Below are 22,874 nucleotides of genomic sequence, written 5' to 3' on the forward strand. Positions count from 1 at the left end.
TTAATATATTAGTTTTCTTAAAAAGTAATTAAACCATGCAGAAAGGTTGAGAGCTTCCTGGAAGTTCTTCTGTTTTCCTTAAAATTTAGAATAAAATGCTTCACAGTCCCAGGTCCACTGCAGTTTGCATTCCAGTTTTGGACTCGGTTTCCTTTCTGGTAGTGTGTTTTTCCTTATAACTGTCCAAAAGCCCCCGACTGTGTTCAAGTAATGACACCCTCACTTTGGATCTGTTACTGCATTTCACTCTGCCCTGCAGCACCATGCGACTGTACACAAAAAATGAAACTGGGAGGGAAAGGGTGGAAATATGAGGTTGAAATAACATCATAGTTTCAAGATGGCTTTGGGTATTGGTTAACGAAAGATTTCATGATATGCGGATCATTTGAACCTAAGAATAGTCGCACTGGGTCAGGCCAAAAGTCCTGTTTCCAAGTGACCAATCCAGAGCACAAGTACCTGGCAAGATCCTAAAAATGTAGAAAGATGCCATCTTGCCCCCAGTGAAAGACCTGGGGAAAGCCACTGCTTATCTTAATAACATTTATAGACTTTTCTTCCAAGAATTTGTCCAAACCATTTTTTAAAAACCCAGCTACACTAACCTTTTTTCTATTACAATAGGTGTTTCATTTTGGACAGTAGGATATTCTCCCCATACTCACGAGCTATGCAGAAGAAATCCATTTCAGGTTTTCAGCTCCTCCTTCTCCAGAGGGTTCTGCTGCTTCCTTCAGGTTTTTTTATGCACGTGAGCCAGAAGGTGTCTTTTTGAATTCTGATCTGCTGTGTATATTTCTTCATTAATAATTTTCGTTTTTGTGGCTTTTGGTGCACCAGAGTTCCACAGTGCAGGGGGAAAGCTCTGCCTGCTTGGAGAAGAAGCAGACTTGGATCTGCAGCTGGCAGGTTAATCCCTTGGGCACCTCTTTGGCCAGCCTGCAGAGAACTTTGTGGAGCTCTAGATCCATTTCCCTAGTAGCTTAGCTCGCCTACTGAATCGCAGGGGCTTGAGTGCAGGCCATTAGACATCCACAGGGGGCTCTTCAGAGTGCTGGCTGCGATTTCACCGCCCACCTTTGTGTGCGCGGTTCCATGGGGATTGAGGATCAGTCCAACTGGCCGCCCAAAGATCTCAGCATTTGGAGGACTGGCTGATTGAGGCAGGGATTCTTTTCCCAGATTCAGCTATTTCTTAGAGCTGAGGAGGGCTACAGCACCTTCAGAGCACATGTCCAGTGAGTAAGACACTTACAACCTATGGGTAATCTTGGGGGGATGTCTGAAAAAACTATTTTGAAGGTTTCTGCCACGACCTGTAGGGTTCTCCTCCTCTAAAATCCCCGTTTTCTGAGTTTTTATTAACCTTTAAGTTGTTTTTGAGACCTTTCTAGGTACCAAAATACTTAGATTTTCTGATTTCCCCCCCCAAAAAAAAAAGTTCTCCAGATCCTTCAAATCACTTCGTTTGGCTTCAGAACTGGCAGGGATGGTATCCTCAGGCTCTTTTACCCTTAATTCATGCCAGATTTGGTTGGACACTGGAAGAATGTCCTTGTGCCAGGTATCTGCTACATGTGAAGGGGGAGATAGTCATTTTGGGCTTAGCCTCCTCTTTGGTCTCTAAGGCTAAGGAATCTTTGGGGGGTAGGCTGTATACCAGGAGAAAATCCCTCCTGGGGCTCTGGAGCAGTGGCGTACCTAAGCATAAGAGCATGGAAGCCATGGATCTCAAAAGACATAAGGTGGAGTTAACTAAATAAAATCTTTTCTCCTGAATTTGTTAATTTAATATGGAGAGCTTATTTGGAGAGCTGAAATCCTCATATGAAGTCTGGCAATGAGCCAGGGGTCGTGCAAGGGGGCTTGGGCTCCCAGGGCACATCAAGGTCATTGGCAGAGGCTGACCAAGAACCTGTGGCCCTTTCTGGCAGGGACTCGGAGGGTGAGGGATCAGTTTGTATGCCCTTGCTGTCACAGAGTGAGCCTTTCCTGCTGGACAATATGGGGTCTCAAAGAGGAGCAAGTACACAGGAAGCAGTAGTAGTCCTCAACCAAGGGGAGGATCCCACAGTACACTGACTGTTCAAGCCTTCGGCATTATTAGAGCTCATTACTGACTCTCTGCAGGAGTTAGACTCCCAGCAGGCCCCTTCCATTCAGTATTCTATCTTGGACAGAATGAGAGTGCAGACCATGTCTTTTCCATGGCATCCTGATACGAGTGTTTTAGTCACGGAGCACTGGGATGCTCCTGAGGGCTCTTTAAAGGTAGCCAAAACAATGTCTAGGCTGTATCCTATTACACAGGAGTATCAACAGATGTTCGCTCAGCCTAAGATGGATTCCTTGGTTGCTCAGGTAACCAAGCGCGCACTTCTGCCAAGTGAGGGAGGCATAGTATTAAAAGACACGCAGGATCGCAGAGTTGATGTGGTCCTTAAAAGGCAGTTTGAAGCTTTGTTCTTAGGGATCAAAGCAGCTGCAGCAGCCTCTTTTGTGACATGTGCTTGTCATACTATGATGCGTAGGCTCACTCTGACAGAGGACATACCTTTGTTCCAGCTTATGCTAGCAGGGGTGGATTATGTGGCTGATGCTCTCTACGACATCATTGGAATCATGAGCAAAATTTTAGCCTATTTCATTCCAGCCTGCAGAATGTTCAGGATTAGGCAGTGGGTGGTAGATTCTACCTCAAAGGCGACTCTTAGCAGACTCCTTTCTAAGGACAGATGTTGTTCGGAAAGAGTCTGGATGATCTGATGACCAGCATGGTATATCGCCGGCCAAAATCTCTGCTTGACAGCAGGCTACTAACCTTTGGAGGTTCGGGATGGTCTAATTTTCATAATTCCATGTGCTTTTGACAATACTCTGGAGGAACGTCATCTCAGAGATCCTATCAGGCAAGGATCAAGACAGATTCGTAGGACCTAGGCAAAGCCAAGCCTCCGGATCTCATCCCACATCAATCTTCAAGAGGGTGCAATGACGCCAGGGCCAAAGTCTTCTCCCTGAGGATAGGAGGAATGCTCTCGGCATATGTGGAGGTCTGGGAGCAGATCTCGTCAGACTGTTGGATGCTGGAGATCATTCGGGGAGAGTATAAGCTCAAGTTTGCACATATCCTAACAGACTGATTTGTAGACTCCCTGGTGGGGTGCCCAGAAAAATCATGCAGAATCTTGGCAACAGTACAGACTTATAGAAATTCAGGCCATAGAGCCAGTGTCACCAGAAGAATTGGACTCAGGCAGATACTCCATATACTTTGTAGTGCCCAAGAAAGGCTCAGAAGATTAGAGACCCATTCTGGATCTCACACACATCAATGAGGCCCTGAAGCTTCCCTAGACTTGATAGAAGCCTACCTGAACATTCCCATATTTCCAGAACACAGGAGATTCCTGAGTTTCCATGTGCTGGAAAGACATTATCAGTTGTCGGTGTTCCCCTTTGGGTTGGCAACAGCACCCCGCACGTTCACCAAGGTGATGGTGGTGATTGTAGCACATCTCCACAGGGTAGGATTGCAGGCACATCCATATCTTGATGACTTGCTGGTCAGAGTTCTGTTGTTATCAGAAGGGGAACAAGCAGTGGCTCATGTGGTCCAGCTCTTGCAGAGCCTGTGCTGGATGTGAATTTTCAAAAGAGCCAACTATCCCTGGAATACCTGGGAGTACTATTCAACATGGCAGAAGGCTGGGTCTATCTTCCAGAGGCACGCAGACAGAAGTTTTGCACTCAGATAATGGACATGATGGCCAAGCCAGCTCTGTCTGCATGGCATTACCTCCAAATAGGTTCCATGGCAACCACTATAGAGGTAGTCTTTTGGGCACATGTGTCCTCTACAGAACCCACTACTGTGTCAGTGGTTCCCACAAAAGGACTCCCTTCAAATGACTCTCGGAATCATAGAAACATAGAAAATGACGGCAGAAAAGGGCCTCGGTCCATCAAGTCTGCCCATTCTAATGACCCACCCCCCAACTTCACCCCCCAAGAGATCCCACATGCCTATCCCATTTTTTCTTAAAATCTGGCACGCTGCTGGCCTCAAATCACCTGCAGTGGAAGTTCATTCCAATGATCAACCACCCTTTCGGTGAAGAAATACTTCCTGATGTCACCATGAAATTTCCTGCCCCTGATTTTCAGCGGATGCCCTCTTGTGGCCGTGGAACCTTTAAGAAAGAAGATATCATCTTCCACCTCGATATGGCCCGTGATATATTTAAACGTCTCATTCATGTCTCCTCTCTCTCTCTCTCTACGTTCCTCAAGTGAGTATAGCTGCAATTTACTCAGCCTTTCCTCATATGGGAGATCCTTGAGTCCCGAGACCATCCTGGTGGCCATTTGTTGAATCCCGCTGCAGTATGAGTTGGTGGTTCCATCCACAGTCAATATTATGGGGCATGCCCCTCAGAAAAACTGGGTGATTTTCACAACAGATGCCAGCTTGTTTGGCTGGGGAAGCCATTGTAATGGATGCCCAGTCCAGGGGCGGTGGTTGGCCTCCCAGAGAAAGTGGTCCATCAACAGACATTGGCATTACAGAAGCTGGAGAAGATTCTAGAAGGGCAGGTGGTCGATGCGAGGAACTGGAGGGCCTGAAGAAGCAAGTCAGTCTCCTGGAGGGCAGAATACTGGAACAAAGAAGCACTTCAAGCAGTGGAAGAGGAGGACAGAGAGGCAGAAAACTTCATGACAGAGGAAACCATTGAGGAAGAAGTCAGGGAGTTAGAGAAGTTCATCGAGGAGGCATACAGGGAGGCCGTGGAAAATCAGCAACAACAGTGGAACTACCAAGTTATATGTACAGTGAGTGAGGAGCACCTGGAGGACAACCACAAGGATGGAATAGGTGACACAGCAGCGAGACCTGGAAACAGTGGAGGGAACCCACAGGAAGACGTGTCTGGTGCAAGCCAATGCCAGGATGAGGGAAGATGGAAGTGCATAGAGCAGGGCTGTGGAGTCGGAGGAAATTTTGGGTACCTGGAGTCAGAGTCGGAGTCAGAAGTACAAAAAACTGAGGAGTCGGAGTCTGAACATTTATCTACCGACTCCATTTTTGAACTTGGCATACCAATCACGAGTGATTCTTTCAGCTATAGCACCCACTATATACACAGCACAAATGTTGCGAGCAGCTTCTGCTGCCTTAGAACCTTGATTAAAAGCAAAAAGAAGGTGGTGTCGAAAATGCTCATTTCTCTCAACTTGACATTCCATTTTAACAATCTGAAAATTAACCAGTGCTGTGAAGTCGGAGTCGAGGAGTCGGAGTCGGAGGAAATTTCGGGTACCTGGAATCGGAGTCTGAAGTACAAAAAACTGAGGAGTCGGAGTCGGAACATTTATCTACCGACTCCACAGCCCTGGCATAGAGGACACGGACCTACGGCTGGAGAGATGGACATACACCGGGGACATGGACCTGCGGCTAGAGAGACAAGAGAAGATAGAGAGGACAGCAAACATCGTGGGGGACTCCATCATCAGACAAGTCAACAGCTAAATAGCGGGAGGAGGAAAGGATCGGCTGGTGACCTGCCTACCAGGAGCCAAGGTAGAAGATATAATGAGCTGCATCGGCAGCGCGGAAGAGGGAGATACGGCGGTGGTGTTCCACGTGGGTACAAACAATGTGAGCAACAGGAACTACAATAGGGAAGCACTGAAGGACCAGTTCTGGATGCTAGGAAGGAAGCTGAAGACCAGAACGACAAGGGTAGCATTCTTGGAGATCCTGCCGGTACCTAGGGCTGACGAGAAGAGGCAGACGGAGCTGCAAGCAGTCAACGCATGGTGAGGCGCTGGTGTGAGGAAGAAGGATTCCACTTTGTGCGCAACTGGATGACGTTCTGGGGGAAGAGCAAGCTATACAGGAAGAATGGACTTCGCCTCAGCGGAGACGGAATGAGGCTACTTGCAAGCAACATCAAGCGAGAAATTGAGAAGTTTTTAAACTAGGAAGAAGGGGAAAGCCGACAGTTGTGAGATAGAAATCCTGACAGATCAAAAGGAGCACAAGAAGGAAGGAAATGCAAGAAATAGGCCGCAAACTCAAGTGAATGTACACAAACGAAGGAGCCTAAGGAATAAGATGGGGGAATTGGAAGCTATGGCACAAAAAGATAACCTTGACATCATCAGCATCATGGAAACATGGTGGAACGAGGAAAACATCTGGGACACTGTGCTACCGGGATACCAGCTATACCGCAGAGACAGAGTAGGACAAAAAGGTGGGGGTATTCCCCTATACATCAAAGAGGGAATCGAGTCTACCGGAGAGAACATGCCAGAAACGAAAAATAAGGAAGAGTCTCTGTGGGCCAAAATTCTGGGAAAAAATGGAACGGAAATGAAGTTCGGCATCTACTACCGACTCCCAGGTTAGTCAAAAGAAACTGATGGAAAAATGACAGACGAGATTAAACACAACTGCAAGGGAGGCAATGCATTTATCATGGGCAACTTCAATTATCCGGGGATAGACTGGTGATCTTCGTTTGAGGAGGTTTGTAGGACAGTGACTTGGTCCGCTCTGCACAAGTTCTATAGAGTGGACCTGGCAGTATGGGAGGACACCGTCTTTGGGTCCCACCCTAAATTTCTGGGACTGCTTTTGTACATCCCTACTGTCCAGAATGACACACCTTTTGCACTAGAAAAAGAGATTAAGTTCTTACCTTGCTAATATCTTTTCTAGTAGATAGGCTTGTCATTCTGGAACCCCACCTTATCCACCTGCCTATTGTCTCAATCAGGAAGTTAGAGTCAAAACTGAAATTTTGATGTCAGGCAGACCTCAAGGTTATGGAGAATAATCTATTGCTATAATATATTGAGGGACTGTTTGAGCTCCATAAAGGTTTCTGATTGGTATGGTTATTTCGATGTTTTGATTGTTCAATTAAAATGTTTTATGTGTTATACTTTCAGAGCAGGACAGATTTGTAGTTCGGGGAGTCTCCCTGTACCCTTCCTTCTTATGTGTTCCTATAAAGGACTGTCATCTGCTTTGGTACAAACTGAAGGGGGCAGCTGAGCCTCTGGAGAAGGAGGAGTTGAAAACCTAAAATGGATTCCTTCTGTACAGCTTGCGAGCATTGGGAGAATACCATACTCTCCAGAATATACCTATCTACTAGAAAAGATATTAGCAAAGTAAGAACCTAATGTCTCTCTCTTTTTTTTTTTTTTTTTTTTAAATCTCATCCCAGTGTTCAGATGGGAAGGAAGGAGACTTGTACTGCACTTGTACTCAAGGTCTTGGCATTTGTAGAGTATTTTCTTGGTCAACCCTGGAAAAATTGCAGTTTCCATTCTCCTCATGTGAGATTTAGTCACAGTGCCACTCCAGTGGTTAAAATGAAGAGGTGCTGATTTCAGCCAAGTGAGATCAGTGAGGACAGCAGGCATGCCACAGCCTCTGTCTAATTATTCCCTACATTAAAGGTTTCAGAATGATTTGGGGGTGAGAAGCTTTAAACAAATTTCCTGACACACTGAAAGAGTTTGCCCGGTATTTGAGTTGCTCAGTTGTCCATGGGACCCACAAAGCTAATGCTTGAGCTAATTTAAACTGTGATGGTCTTTGGGGATGCAAGACAGCAGGATGTTTTTGAAACATAGGCACTATTGCAGCTTCTAATACTGTCCCCATCACTTTCAGCTGGTATAGCAGCATTGAGTTGTCTGGACAGAGGTTTGAGGGTGGGTAGGTTTCCAGAACTGTAATAACAAGAATGCTGCGGAGTAAGACTGAGGTACAAAGCTGAGTGTGGGGTCTCAGCAGGATCTGCTGCAATTCAGGATTGGGATGCTTTTTACCCTTCCTTGCTGCTTGTCTTCTGCAGGGGCGGCATCTAAAGGATATGCTAAGGTTATTTTGATATGTGTGTGATCAGCCTGTCACCAGAGGTTTATCCTGTGCTGTCTTAAGTGTGGAGTGGAAGAGATCTCCTTTTGGGCGGGGGATGGTTGTGCTTCAGTCCCTAGTGCTTCCAACACTTATGTGGCAGATGATATTGTAGATATGTTCACAGGAAAGTTGGCAGGTCAGGAAGTAGCTGTGTAATGGGATATAAGCCTTTTCACCTTCTGTATTTCAAGAGTAGGCAGTGGGAGTTAATCTTGATAAGAGCACCCCACCCGTTCTCTTGGCACACTGAAAAAACTTGTAAAGCCATAGACTTGTCTTTCTACTAACACTAGTAATACCTTTTCCCTCTAATAAATTTTAGATCTGGGGAGTCTTCAAACATCTCTCTCCCAGACCCACCCATCTCTAATAAAACTCCTAGAATTGGGCGGGGGGGGGGGGGTGTATGTGGAATTTCCATGCAGGACAGGGGCACCTTCATATCTTTCTCTCAGCCTGGCTCAGGACTTTACATTAGTAAGTATCTTACATGTGGGTGTGGTCATGCATGTATTTGACTTATCCCAAAATCATTTAGAGGTGGGGGTGTGAAGTTATCCCTCTCTGGCTCATGATTAAGAATCCCTTCAGAAAAAAAGCCCCTCAGATAGGTGAGGGTACTGGGAAGGAAAAGAGGCAGGAATGATCTTTCCTGAGGGTTCAGGTGACTAATTTCTTCCATTTGGGAAAAGTGAGGTTCTCCATATACAACTGGATAAATTAGACAATTCAAATGTGTTTGATTAATTTTCCCACACTGCTGGGGAGGAAAGGCGTTGGTGTAGACAGGGGTTCTCAGTCCTTGCAACTCTCTAAACCAGAGTGGCCTGGTGTGCTCCATGGAGATAGAAATTTCATCCAGCCCCAATGGATTCTAACCCATACCCACCTGTACCAGTGCTGCCTGATTCAGGGAAAAGTTTTTAATTCAATTTGAGCTATTGAATTGATTTTATGATTCGATTCATGTTTCCTGCCAATCAGGTTTTTTGCTTTTGGTTTTCAAATGACCTGGTGGGTTTATTTTTTGTAGCCTCTCCAATCCCAAACAAAAAAGACTTGGCCTCTCTCTGTTAGGTCCTAGCTCATGCTTGCTATCTAAAACACCATCTCTGGCAAGGTACACATTTCAAATCTGACATATTGTAATCACAAAACAGAAAATAAAATTATTTTTTTCTACCTTTAGTTATCAAGTCATTTTATTGTTTAAATCATGTTGGTCTCAGACTCTGATTTCTGTTTGTCTTCTGTTAACTCGCTCATCAGGGTCTTCTGCCCTTTTGACATATTCATCTTTCATCTCTGTATCTTCCCTTCCACAGCCATATCCAACATTTCTGTCTCTGTCAAACCTCTCTATTCTCTTCCATACAGTATCTCTCCCTTCCTCCCCTCCTTTATCATGTGCAACATTTTCTTTCTCTCTCCCCATGCACCATCTCTCCCTGCCCTCCACCCTATGTCCAACATCCCTCTCTCTTCTCCATGCATTTTCCCCCGCTCCACCATATGTAAGATTTCTACCTCTTTGTTGCATCTCTCCCTTCATCTCCTCCACCCTATGTCTAACAATTCTTCCTTTCTCCTCTCTCCCCCCCCACCCCAGTGTGCAGCAGCTTTCCATCTCTCCCTCACATCTCAATCTTCTTATAGTCGATGGATCTCTATCCAATATGCTCTCTTGAACCTAATTCTGATGTAATAACTGATTCCAATCTTATTGTAAGCTGCAATGATTTCTTATTGAAAATTGTGGGATATAAAAACTACATGGTATGGTATCTAACATTTTTGTCTCTGGAGCATACCCAGCTAGTTAGGTTTTCAGGATATCCACAACGAATATGCACAAAGGAGGCACTCCATGCAAATCTACCTCCTGAAAACCTGACAGGCTGGAGGTGTCCTGAGGACAGGGTTGAGAACCATCCCTGTTTGGAAACATACATTTGCCTGTTTCTCTGTAACGACAGAGGAGTAAATGAGGGACCGGACAAAGCTGATTTGCTTAGAGCTGGCAGTGTGGCCCCTTGGAAGAGGTTGCAATGGAGATGCGGTTTAGAAACTGAGAGGAATGGTAGGCTTTCCAATATGGGTGGTAGGATAATTTTAGTTGCACTCCCCAGTTCAGAATTACTACTGCTGCTATTTATTATTTCTATAGAACTACCAGACACATGCAGCGCATTAAAGATGCAAGAGATGGTCCCTGCTCAAAAGAGCCTACAATCTAATTATAACACAGTGAACAAAAAATATTGAATATGCAGTTCATGTAGGGAAATACAAAGGGGTGACGAGGTAGAGAGGGTCAGGGACCACAGAGGGGATGACAGACAAATATGGTGCTTTACAAGTTGGTGGGGTTACGCAGCTTCGATTTGCCTGGATTTGAATACCGCCAGAGACAAAGCCAAACATACTAAGTCAGGTGGGTTGTTCTAGTCATAGGGGACAGAATCAGGAATTAAGAGGAAGAAGGGTGATGAGGGAGACCTTGAAGGGCCTTCAAGCTTTCTTGATGTCTGCATGAGAGGTAGCCGCTTAGCTAGAATGGTGTAGGTAGGATTCAACTGGGCAAAGTTGCTGTAATAAAGGTTCTAATATGATGTCATCTATTGAAGTGTTTCTCAACACGGTCCTGGAGTACCCCCTTTCCAGTCAGGTTTTCAAGATATCTACAATGAATATGCATGAAAGAAATTTGCATATAACAGAGGCAGTGTATGCAAATCAAGTTTATGCCAATTCAGTGTGGCAAGGGGGTACTCCAAGACCGAACTGAGAAACACTGATCTATTGTGTTGCTTCTAGGTCAGGGGTTTTCAGCCCAGTCCTTGGGACACATCAAACCTGTTAGGTTTTCAGGATGTCCCCAATGAATGGGTGTGGGATAGATTGGCATGCACTACCTCCATTCGGTGCAAATCTTTCTCATGCAATATTCATTTTGGATATTCTGAAAACTCGACTGGCCAGATGTGTCCTGAGGACTGAGTTGAGAATCCTTGTTCTACGTTTATACAAACATTGCCATGTTAAAGGTAGGTTTTCAGAGAGGAAAAGAAAGAGCTGGGAATTGGGTTGGGGGAGCAGATAAGCTAGTGTAAAGCTAATGGAGGATTTTTGGCCTTTCACCTGACACAGACTTAGGAGAGCAATAAGTATGGATGGATATAGGCCTGGAGCTTCGGTCAGTGCGCTGTGGGCTGTCCGGTCAGAATTTGGTCTGATCCTAGAGAAAGCATTAGAGGAGCCTGTCGCACAACACAGCCTGCCAAGGGGATGTGTTTGTTTCTCCTTGGTTCTGGAGTGGGTAGCCTGCAGCAACCTCTTGACTTTAATAACACACACGCACTGCACCATTGTGCTTCACCCCCCCCCTTCCTCTTATCTTTATGAAGCTGACATTGATTTTCTGGGGTGCAATAGATCTTCACGGGGTCATTAGTGAGGTGTAATGGAACTTCAGAAATGATTCCTTTCTAATGCTCGCAGGAGATTTACGGCGCTGTAAGCCACACATCAAATAAAATTAACGAAACCCCAGGCAAACGGCACAGTAATCGGCGAGATGAATGGTCCAATGCAGCTGCGTAATGAAATCTGCTCTCGTGTTGAGGCAATGCAGGGTGATGGGTTGGGTGAATCGGGAGGGTGGCAGCTCTGCAGTTTTCTGGACTGGGTGCAAGGAGCAACAAGGAAGGATAGAGTTAAAGTCGGGAGCTTGGATAGAGCATTTAGAGCTCTCTTTCCCCTGTCTAATTAAAATCAATCTCTCTTCCTTCTCTGATTAGGTTACTCAAGAAAGACCATGCATCTATGTGTGCATGCCTGACTGCTGTGTGCACAAGAGGCTGCCTGCATAGGGAAGAGGGGTGGCTCATGGCCTTTGATTTGACTGGAGGAAGGGAGGAGACCTCAGATGGAAGAATAGCATGAACATGGAATGTGTGTGTTGGGGGGGGGGAGTAGAAACAGGATAGTTGCAAGATCCTTTGTGTCTCAGGACAATACAGTCATCAGTCTGAGTGGGTCTCATTACCCTGTGGAGATTATATATAGTCGTCTTTTTTTTTTTTTTGGGGGGGGGGTGTAGGGTTTTTATTAATACTGTAGTGGTTCTTTTCTCTCTCTTTCCTGTGCCATTGTAGTTCTTCTCTAAATGCATGTTTTCATTACAATGTAAACTGCTTTGATGGTTTTCTCCTAAGTGTTTATTAAGTCCTTAATAACCTTGAAACCTGAGATATAGATTATACACTAACAGCCCCCCCTCCCAAAATACCATTCTGTTTGAGGTACCTTGAGCTTTGCTCCACATGCACAGAATAGGGGAGAGAAAGTCTGTGTGAACCAGGCTGTAAACTGTCATCCTCCCCCACCCCCAGAACACACATCCTTTCTTGTGCTTTAGCATTTTTCCTGTGCAGCAAGAAAAAAAGGCCATTTGCCATGTTCTGACTCTGTTCTCCCACATTTTTATTTTTTGATTTCTTTTGAGTTTGATACAGCTGTGCAAACAGAAGTGGTCACATTATTTACCCAGTGAAAAGGCCTGAGGCCTGTGTGTGTGTGAACGCATACGCCTGGCCCGCTTCCTAGCTCTGTGTATGTGTGTGTGTATTCTTTTCCTGCTTGTATGTATTGATAGCTGAGATAAACCTCCCTATCCCAAAATAGACCTTTTTTAAAATTCTTCTGTACTTCGGGGGAGGGGGGAGGGCACGGGAGGAGACGCTGCACTGCACAGGTGGTGTCTGCTGGCCCTACACAAAGTTTAATAATACAAATCCATGATGCTTTGCTCAGGTCTGGTAGTTCCCAGTGTAAATCCATGTGCAGTGTCTTACCTCCTTTCTCTCACATTGGTTTGTGAGTTGGTGAAAATGGTTGTGGCTTTGTCTTATCAGACTTTTGACAAGGAAGGGGCAAGGCAGGCAGGAAGTGGAGTGAAGTTGGGATACCTTTTGGTGCTTGGTTTAGGGAAACCCCCTGCTTTTGGCTTTAGGCCTGTTCTGCGTTGTGAAAATGCCCCCAATATGACTGCTCGTAGACCGACTCAGGCCAACTCCTTTTCATACAGCCAGGTTCACTTATTTCTTGGGATTTATTAACTAGCCTTATGAAGGGAATTCACCCAAGGTACACCCAGGTACAAGTTTTCATGTTAAACTTGCTATTTTGTTAACAGTGTAACAGTAGTAAAAAGACCAAATATACAAGCATAAAACAGTCAATGAGGTAAACTTGGAACTGGCACGTTGAATCCTAGTAATAGGATTAACATGAAACGGTATCAGAAATATAACATTTAATGGCACTGCAAAATAATCATACAAGAAAAGTCCTGTAGGATAAATGTCAACAGAATGTGAATGATACTGTAATAGGCAGCATGGAATAACATTCATATAACATATGTATGATACAGTTCTCCTCCAAGATTTTGGGAATACTTTTTGACTCTTCCCTTACCTTAAGGATCAAATAAACTCTCTGGTTAAGAAATGTTTTTTCAGTTTACAAATGCTGAGGAAGGTTAGATCTCTTTTCCATCAACGTCATTTTTCTGTCTCGGTCCAATCAATTATACTATCTCGGCTAGATTATTGTAATGCCATTTATCTTGGCATCACAAAGATCTGCCTCCAAAGACTACAATTGATTCAGAATACCGCTGTGAAGTTGATTTATGGAAAAAGCGAATTCGACCACGTGACTCCGTTGCTTTTGAGTCTCCATTGGCTCCCGGTTTATCTCAGAATCCAGTTTAAATGTTTTTGTATTATTTTCAAAATTTTATATGGTATTTTTGTTCCTCTTGTCCTCTTCTATGGAATGTTTATAGATTTTCATATGCGAGAGGCACTCAATGATTTAAACTTTCCCTCCCTTCTAGGAAAGGAACTCAAGAAGTCAAGAATCTTAGCCTTTCTCTGACTTTTAAATTTTCCCAATTATGGAATGAACTTCCTTTAATTTTGAGGTGTCCCAGCTCTTTTCAATCTTTCCGTAAATCTTTAAAAACTTTTCTATTTGCTAGATAAAATAAGCGACTGGCTTCATACAAATAAACTCTCTCTTAACATCGACAAATCATGCGGTCTCCTATTCCCAACAAAAAATAATGGATCTTTATTGGGGAAGATTTTTATCAAATCCTCCCCAATAAAAATCGAAACAAAAATAAAATTACTGGGAGTAATCATCGACAAAGATCTTACCTTCCACGATCATATCAGCTCAGTGGTTAAAACCTGTTTTTATAAGCTTCGCATCATTTGTTCTCTTACCTCTATTCTAGACACGGATGCAATCTCAACTCTGGTTCACTCTTTAGTCATCTCACATCTTGACTACTGTAACTCTCTATATAACGGAATTCCTCAAAAAGAAATCCAACGTCTACAGTTAATCCAAAACACAGCTATCAAGTTCATCTTTAAATCAGGGAAATATGACCACGTTACCCCCCTCCTGAAAGAAGCCCATTGGCTTCCCATTACCCACCGAGTTACTTATAAAACAATCATGTTGACCTTTCAAATTCTACTTCCCCACCAACCTTCCTACCTTGATAGGCTCCTCATTCCACAACGCCCTACACGGATGCTTAGATCTGCAGAACAGAACTTCCTTTCCATTCCCTCCATAAAGGATTTCTTCTACACTAGGAAATCAAACTTTTCAGTAGTTGCCTCTACCTTATGGAACGCTTTACCATCTCATCTCCGTCACGAAAAACAGCTCGATAGATTTAAGATAAGCTTGAAGACTTTCTTATTTCAAGATGCTTTCAACTGCTCTTGAATTATCTCTTTCCCATTCAACCAACCGCTTCTATGAAGCGATCCCATTCCTAATGTTTTATCCTCTCCCTCCATTTTTCATTCAATCTTTTTTTTCTTCTTTCTTTCCCTCCTTTCTTCCTCATTTATTATGTAACTTTACCCCTCCCCTTCTCCTTTATCCTCACTCTCAAGTATGTCCTGTCTATGTCATTAATTGTACACCTCTACTACTTCTCTTTTTAAGTGCTACAATCTTTTATTTCTATTTTTAATATTTTATTGTAAACCGGCTAGGTACCAGTTGATGGTCGGTATATTAAAAATTAATAAACTTGAAACTAAACATTTTGAAAATTAATCCTCTTGTATTTTAGCTTATTTTTTAACTTATTGTTAACCGCGTCGAGCTTCCTCTGGTTGAAGACCTGGTATATAAAATTAAGGTTTAGTTTAGTACAGAAGAAACACCTTTATAGGTTCACAAGTAATATAGATATGATGCCAATGCTATTTGTAGAATTCATTGCCCTTTGTCTGAATGGTCCTAGAGCATTTATACCAAAAAACCTCTAAATGGTAGAGTACAGCCACCTCTATGGTGGGGTCAAGAGGCTGCAGGGCTTCACCTGCTGTACATTCCTGTCTGAAGTTGGGGGACGACGACAAGTGAAGCTGAATAACCTTCAGTGACAGTTTCATGTCCCTCTCCCCATTGTGCTCCTGTTTGTAATTAATTAAGAATAGGGTTTAATTTGCACCCGGTTGGGACTGGGAGACTGATCGAGGCATCTCATGAGAAGGTGAATCTTGATGCTCTGTACCTGCTTCTGGCTCTAACAGTCTTCTTTTCACCTCTCTCTTGCAGGAGGGAGAAACCCTGGAAGCCAAGAAGCTTCATGTGAGACGGTGGCTCTGGATTTGGGAGCACACTTGGAAGAGAACGCGTGTTCTTCACATGGCCTTTCCTCTCTTCTGCTTGATGCCAGCAGGACCGTGGGGCTCGGCTGCCTGGGAATTAGCTAAGCTGGATTAAGAACTGTGGAATGCTGGAGCTGTTTTACAGCTGAGGAGGGGAGCACATGGATGCCTCCTGAAGCTTTGACTAGTTTATTTTCATATTTATATTTTTTTGTGTGTACTGCATCTGGTTTTACCATTCACATGTGAACTCCCTCTGCCCTCTCCCCCGCTCCTGGGCTCGGTCAGTGACTGGGTATGGCAAGTAACAGTGGCTCTTGTCCCACGGCGGGGGGTGGGCATCTCAGTGGATATTCTGTTCCTCACTACGCTTTCTTCTTCCCACACATGCTGGGGGGGCTCTCTCCGCCAGGGCCGTTGGCCGGTGTTCAACACCAGCTCCCTGTGAGTGGCTACAGTACCCCATCACCAGCAAGTAAGTGCCTTTGTGCTTTGATCTATGAGCATTTGGGAGCCTTGTAATGTTAGGGACTGGAAGGGGCACAGAGTATGATATTATGGTTGGCATGATAATAACATAAGAATGAAAGCAGATACAGCAACCTTTAATGTAACTTTTAGTTTTCAACCTCCCCCTTTCTTCTTACATGTCTTTGAATATTGAACGTGTGGTTTTTTTTTTTTTTTTTTTTAAATGAATGATGTATACATTTGAATGATGTCTTGAGGGTGGTTTGACATGGATTGGTGTGATGTCACAAGTGTGGCATTTGGATACCTGGTTATATGAGAGTTTCTGCAGATTCTATAGAGAAGAAATGGACTTTGGTAGGGCATCTTTTCTGCCTTTGTGTTTTATAACGTATATCTGAGCCATCTCTAGCACTATGGCAAGCAGTACCTCAGCAGATTGGAACTGTAAAGCTGCAAGGCTGGGATTTTTCCAAAGAATACTGGAGTTAGTTATTTCTGGTTAACTATGAGACCCAAGGTTTTGGCTGTGAGTCATGCTGGATCCCGTGCAAGGAGGAAGGATCCCAGCAAGGGAGACTTCCCTGCAGTGCATCTAGCACAGGACAGAGGGGGTATTGGACTTTGTAGAGGGAAGCATACATTGTGTCCAGTGCTTTCCTGGCTGAGTCCCTATGATATTGGGAGAGCAGCTGGGACCTTACTCACATGCGCTCATACCTGGAGAAGACCCTGTTTTCCATACTCTGCCTCCTATTGTAGAAAGACAGATCCTCTTCGGAGGTTTAGCAACAAGTAACTGTTGAATCCTTTTTTTCACAGATGTGTGAGTGAGGTGAGGTATAGAGCGTGTGGTATGGGAAAGGATCTGAACATCTCTTCCCACCCCTTCAGTTACTGGCCCCTTCTGGGCTGTTGATTAGCAGAGTTGGCTGAACCTTTATGCACTGCTCTGCAGCTCTTTGTGCTGTGGTGAGCCTCCTCCCACCACCCACAATGACTGAACCCCTGGAACTGTTCTGATATATCTGTACTGAATATATATATATTTTTTTTCCTTGGTAAGTGCATTATAAAAATAGTCAGAGGCTTAGAAAACAAAAGCCTTGACATGGGAAAAACAGAGCACTTAAGAGCAGCCACACAGGGAACTGAGTGACCTGGTACGCCAGGAGGAGGAGAGCACAGCATTGCTGCCTCCCCACACCAGGCGAGACTGCAGGGATTGAAGCCTGGGGCTTAATATTTCTAATGCTCTACATTGTACGACTTGCCTTTCAGCACAATTTTTAATAGGTTGTAAAGTGTATATGTGACTGCCTCTGGGCGCTTGGCAGCACAATGTCGGCATTTGAACTGGGTGTCGGCTTCCAAAGGGGCAAGGACTCAGCGACCTCCAACTGCATTTGGATAACTGTAGGCCATAAGGAAGTAAAGGGCTAGGTTTAGTAAATGGCGCCAGAAAGATCCATGTTAAACTTGAATTTTATAAAGGGCGCTCTGCACTGTGCACTTAGTGCCAGTTCCAGTGCCCCAACATTGGGCATGAGGGCTTGTGCCTGCTGAAACCTGGTGTGAATTCTGACGTGCAACCTAACTATTCTGTAATGCTGCCTAAAATTTTGGAATGGCCCTGCCCTACTCATAGCCATGCCCCCTTTTGGTTTGCAAGTAAAACACTGGATGTGCAACATTACAGAATAGTGATTAGGCAGATGTGTGCGCAAGTCCAAATTAGTCCCAATTAATACCAATAATTGATTAATGGCTAATTAATTTGTGCATGCATCTGCCCTGCACACCTAAATTTGCCTGATTTATATTGAATCAGGGGGGGGAGGGAGGGGGGGGGCGTGTAACACTTATGATCACATACAGAGTTGGTGACAGAAATGGAGCTTGGGGAGGCCAAGATTTCCTCATAACTTGTCCAAGGCTACTCTGAGTTGGTGAGAGAAGGCAGGTCTTGAATTCATATCCCATAGCTTCCCTTGATCTTTGGTTAACTCTCCGCCCCTTGATTTTAGATGTGAGTTATTGAGTACTGGAGGGGATTATTGTCACTTAAGGCTTTCCCTGGTTGGAGAAAACTAGCCTGTGTCCAGCCCCAAACCCAGGCACCTTCCTCTTACCTGAAACATTGTCTTAGGGCTGCACTGTTTAACTGTATCAGAAGATGATCTGGGATTTACTGAAGGGTCTGTAATAGAGAATGACACGGGGAAAAAATTTGTCCCATCTCTGCCCTGTCCCCGCGAACTCGGTCCCCATCTGCGTCCTGTCTCCGTGAGCTCAGATCCCATCCCCGTGAGCTCGGTCCCCGTCCCGTCCGCGCAAACCATCTGATCCCATCCACACAAACCATCTCCCTTTTGTGTTCCTGTTTTCCCCATTTCTAATTTCTCCCCTCTGTATCTGGCATTGCCCCCCCCCCTGTGTCCATATACCATCCCCATGTATTTGTCCTTTATGTCTCTGTCCCTATGCCCCCAAGCCCATAATTTTCCCCAAATGTATCTCTCCTTCATGTCTCTTTCCCTATGTTCCCATGCACATAATTCCCCCACCATATATCTCTCCTTTATGTCTCTGTCCCTATGTCCCCATGCACATAATCCCCCCCCATGTATCTCCCCTTTATGTCTCTGTCCCTATGCCCCATGCACATAATTTCCCCTTTGTTTCTGTTACCCTCCTGTGTCCAGATTTCCCCTCTCTTCCTCTTCCACACCAATATGTCTTTCTCCTCTCCAACCCCATCTAGCTACTTTCTCGCTTTCTCTCCTCCCCCCTCCCCCCGCTTCCATTATCTGGCTCACTTGCCTGTCCTCCCCTTTCTCTTTCCTGCTGTGGATTTACTATTTGTCTCCCTCTTCATCCCCTTGGCCCAGCATCTCTTTCCCTTTCACTCCCTCCTTCCTACTGTAAGGGAACACGTGCGGTCATGGATCGCACGGTCCAGCAGCCCCCTCTTGCCTGATCGCCGCATCCTGCCATATCCCTCTCCTTCACCTTATGTGCCAAATTTAATTTTTCTTCTCCCAGCAACACGCTTTCAATAAGTTGCGTTTGCGCAGCTGCTTGAGTTGAATCTCTGATGCAATTTCCTATTTTCAGTTGCGTCAGAGGAAAAGATTCAACAACTCAAGCAGCTGCGTGCACGACTTGTTGAAAGCGTGCCACTGGGAGAAGAAAAATTTAAATTCGGCACATAAGGTGAGGGGTAGGGAGGGAGGGAGGTGGCGGGATGTGGCGATAGGGCGGGAGGGGGCTGCTGGACTACATGATCCGTGCTTCATTGCGGAGACAAGACCATTCACCGCTCCATGGGGCGGTGAATGGCCTTGTCCCCATCCCCGCAACAACCACTATTTTTTCTCTCCCCATTTCGGTGGGTTACCCGCGGCTACCCGTGGGTAACAGCTACTTTGTCATTCTCTAGTCTGTAATTCTCTTCCTGCCCCCTCCCATCACCCTTTTGTTAACCCCATCTATAGAGAAACAGGCCTATTCGCTGCACTGTCTCTGCCCTCTAGAGCTTGAAATGAGGGAGAAAGATGCATACAATTTCTCTTAACGAGAGAACACAACATAAAAGGTCCACCAAGATGGTTCCACAAACGCAAAAGCAAAAGGCAAAAAACCGTGGAACCGATTGTCTTCCAATAAAATTTAATGCAAAGGTATATATAACAAATGTGGCATAGACCCGACACGGGCCGTGTTTTGGTCGTGACGATGACCTTCTTCCAGGGTCCGGTCTTGCTATGAGCCACAAGTATAAAAATGTGAAGCAGCGCAGTAAGAGCTGTGTGTACGCCAAACGTCTGTAAATCAAAATATTTTTTTGTTACTGTACAATTTTACTGTGTATACCTTTGCACCATTTATGAATAAATTTTATTGGAAGACCATCAGTTCCACGTTTTTTTGCCTTTTACAATTTCTCTTACACAGAAACCCATATATAGCTGTGTTCATGTGTGGTTGTGAGTTTGTTTCGTTTCTTTTCTTTATTTTGTATATACTGCTAGTCTTCCCCTGTTTTAAAAAGGGTAGTGAATACACATGAGAGATTTGCATACCAAGTAGACAGTGCATGAAGACTGATCTTGTGAATATTCATTAGGATATCCTGAAAACCTGAATGGCTGGGGTTCCCACAGGACAGGTTTGGGAATCATTGTTATATAACAAGAGGCTGGAATTGGTATAAAGCAGTGGTTCTGGAGCCATTCCAGCTAGTCAGGCTTTCAGGATATCCACAATGAATTTTCATGAGATAGATATGGAGGCAGTGCATAGAAATCTCTCTCATGGATATTCATTGTGGATATCCTGAAAAGCTGACTGGCAATGGGGTATTCCCATTAACTTGTATTGTAGACCATTTCTGCATAAGGGAGGGGTTAAATTTACAGAGTGCCAGTATCAACCCTAACCACCTGCCTGAATGCGCCATGCTGGCCTTTATCTGCCATGGTTTGCTGTGTTCCTGGATTTATTGAGATTTACTGGCACAGTATTCATATGGGTTTTGTTGCTCTCTTTACCTGCTCGCTTTGATGGGATGTTATCTCACCTCCTGAGGATACTGTACATGGAGACTGGAAGCTTGATTAACTGTTCTTGTTAAGTCTCCCTGGCTCTGTTGCGGGCTTGCTGCTTTGATTGCATTGCTCTACTGGCTTCTGCCTTCTGAATAATTCCAGACCCAGCTGTTTCTGCTTAAAAATGTGGGCAATTTGGCTTTAAGTGGGGGCTGCAGTTGGCCAGTGTGCAAATGAAGGCAAGCTGTGATGATGGGCCCCTTCTCACTTCTATGGGCAGAGGCAGCGAGGGGGTGAGACTAATAGATCTGTGTGTGCCTTGTATGCCTTCTGTACTGAGAACTGGTGAACACTGCATATACACTGGACAGATAGTTGACCGTAATGCCCACAGGTATGAAGGTGGTTATTTAGATTGCAGGCATGCATGCCTTATGCCAAAACACCCACCTTTTTAAGTTCTGTTTCTGCTGTTCCCTGCCAGACTAGGACAGGAGAAACTCCTTAATGTGCCTTTGATCCCTGCAAGATTCTCCCTTTTGTGCTTTGCCTTCCTCCCTTCCCTGTGCATCTTGATCTGGCACTAGTGGTGGGATGCGAGACACTCTTTTGGAAGGAAGTTTTGCAAAGGACTGAAGGTGGTAAAGGAAAGGGATTTTGGATTTTGCTTACACTTTTCGAGTTGTAGCTCGGGGTAGTAAGTGGCATAGTAAGGGGAGGGTTTGCTTGTTGGTGGGGGTGCCGGCACCCCTCCTCACCACGTGCATATCCCCTCCCCCCATACCTCTAGCTGTTCACTGCTGCGAGCATCAACTTTAATGTGCTCCTCGCAACCGTGCTGTCTCCCGCTGACATCACTTCTGGGTGCTGTGCAAAGGAAGTGACATCAGCGGGAGAGAAGAAGGGGGTCGCGAGGAAAACGTTGAAGTTCTTGTTGCTTGCGGCAGTGAACAACAAGAGGTACAGGGGAAAGGAAGGGGGCACGCAGGGGGATTGGGTCAAGAGTGGTGGGGGCATAGACAAGGGAGGGGCGCCACCGCTCTGGGCACCTCTCACCCTCGCTATGCCACTGTCGGGGTGACTTATGTTCAAATACTCTAGGTATTTGTCTGCCCCTGAAGTTTATACTTAAGGCAGTGGAAGGTTAAATAATTTGCTCAAGACCACAAGTGCATGCCACTGCCCTGATACAGAAACCAGCATTTATAAAAACATGAAGTTTAAACTTTCCAGATTCCTTCTTCTGAGGTATCTTTTCTTAGGAATTACAGTGATTTAAGCCCAAAACTTAGTATGTGCCTGGATCAGTTGATGACTGTACTTCCTTAGTAGTGCTGCCCAATTCGCCGATTTGAATCAATTCACCGATTCACTTTGGGGAATCGATTTGAATCAATTCGTTGTCTGGAAAAAATCAAACTCACTGATTCCGTGACCAATATTCCCCCCCCCCCAATAGAGACCTGATATACTTCTGTGCCTCTTAAAGCATCATAGCAGTGATGGCTGGTCAGCAGAGGCAGCGGAGGCAGCGCTGTGAACAGGCTGCTCATGGCCTGCCTCACCGGGGCCTTCCCTCTGCCACATCACTGATGATGCCGCAACAGAGGAAAGCTCTGGAAACTTTCAGAAAATTCTTAAAAGTACAGTTGTTCGTAACTGCTTTTTTATAGGGTCTGACTCACCTTGATAGAAGATTTATTGCGAATTTAAATCCTGATGTTTGTTTGTCTTTTTGTATTGTTTTAAGCATTATGTATGTTTGATCTTATATAAACCACCTCAGGGCAGGATTAATTCGTCGAGGGCCCCTAGGTACACAAATATACTGGGCCCTCCACCCGGTCACCCCTCTCTGATGTCACTTATTCCGGCCGCATTGCCGTCAATGCCGGGGGATTGTTGTTGATCTCTCCCCCCGAGAGATCAACAACAATCCCCCAGCATTGACGGCAACGTGGCCGGAATAAGGGGGGGGGGTGGCTGTTGATCCTGGGGGAGGGGGGGCACTGTTGATCTTTTCCGGGGGGGCCCGTGTTGCTGAAGAAAAAAACAACAACCCCGAATCCTCTGACAACTTTGGGCCCTAGGCACGTGCCTACTGGGCCTACCCATTGATCTGGCCCTGAACCGCCTAGGGCTAGATGGTATAGAAATTTTAAAAATAATTAATTAAAAAGCAGCGGTCCC

General features: G+C 45.1%; 1 protein-coding gene across 1 annotated transcript in view; it reads left to right on the forward strand.

Moving 5' to 3' along the window:
- The window catches only part of RARA (retinoic acid receptor alpha), a 139,157-nt gene that overhangs the window by 28,363 nt on the left and 87,920 nt on the right, over positions 1-22,874 (forward strand). Inside the window, exon 2 of the mRNA XM_033918476.1 lies at positions 15,611-16,138. Coding sequence (XP_033774367.1) covers positions 15,961-16,138 — 178 coding nt within the window. The 5' untranslated portion in view covers positions 15,611-15,960. The remainder of the gene's footprint in view (positions 1-15,610; positions 16,139-22,874) is intronic.

This window comes from Geotrypetes seraphini, chromosome 13 (genome assembly GCF_902459505.1).
Source record: "Geotrypetes seraphini chromosome 13, aGeoSer1.1, whole genome shotgun sequence".
NCBI classification, from domain to species: Eukaryota; Metazoa; Chordata; class Amphibia; order Gymnophiona; family Dermophiidae; genus Geotrypetes; species Geotrypetes seraphini.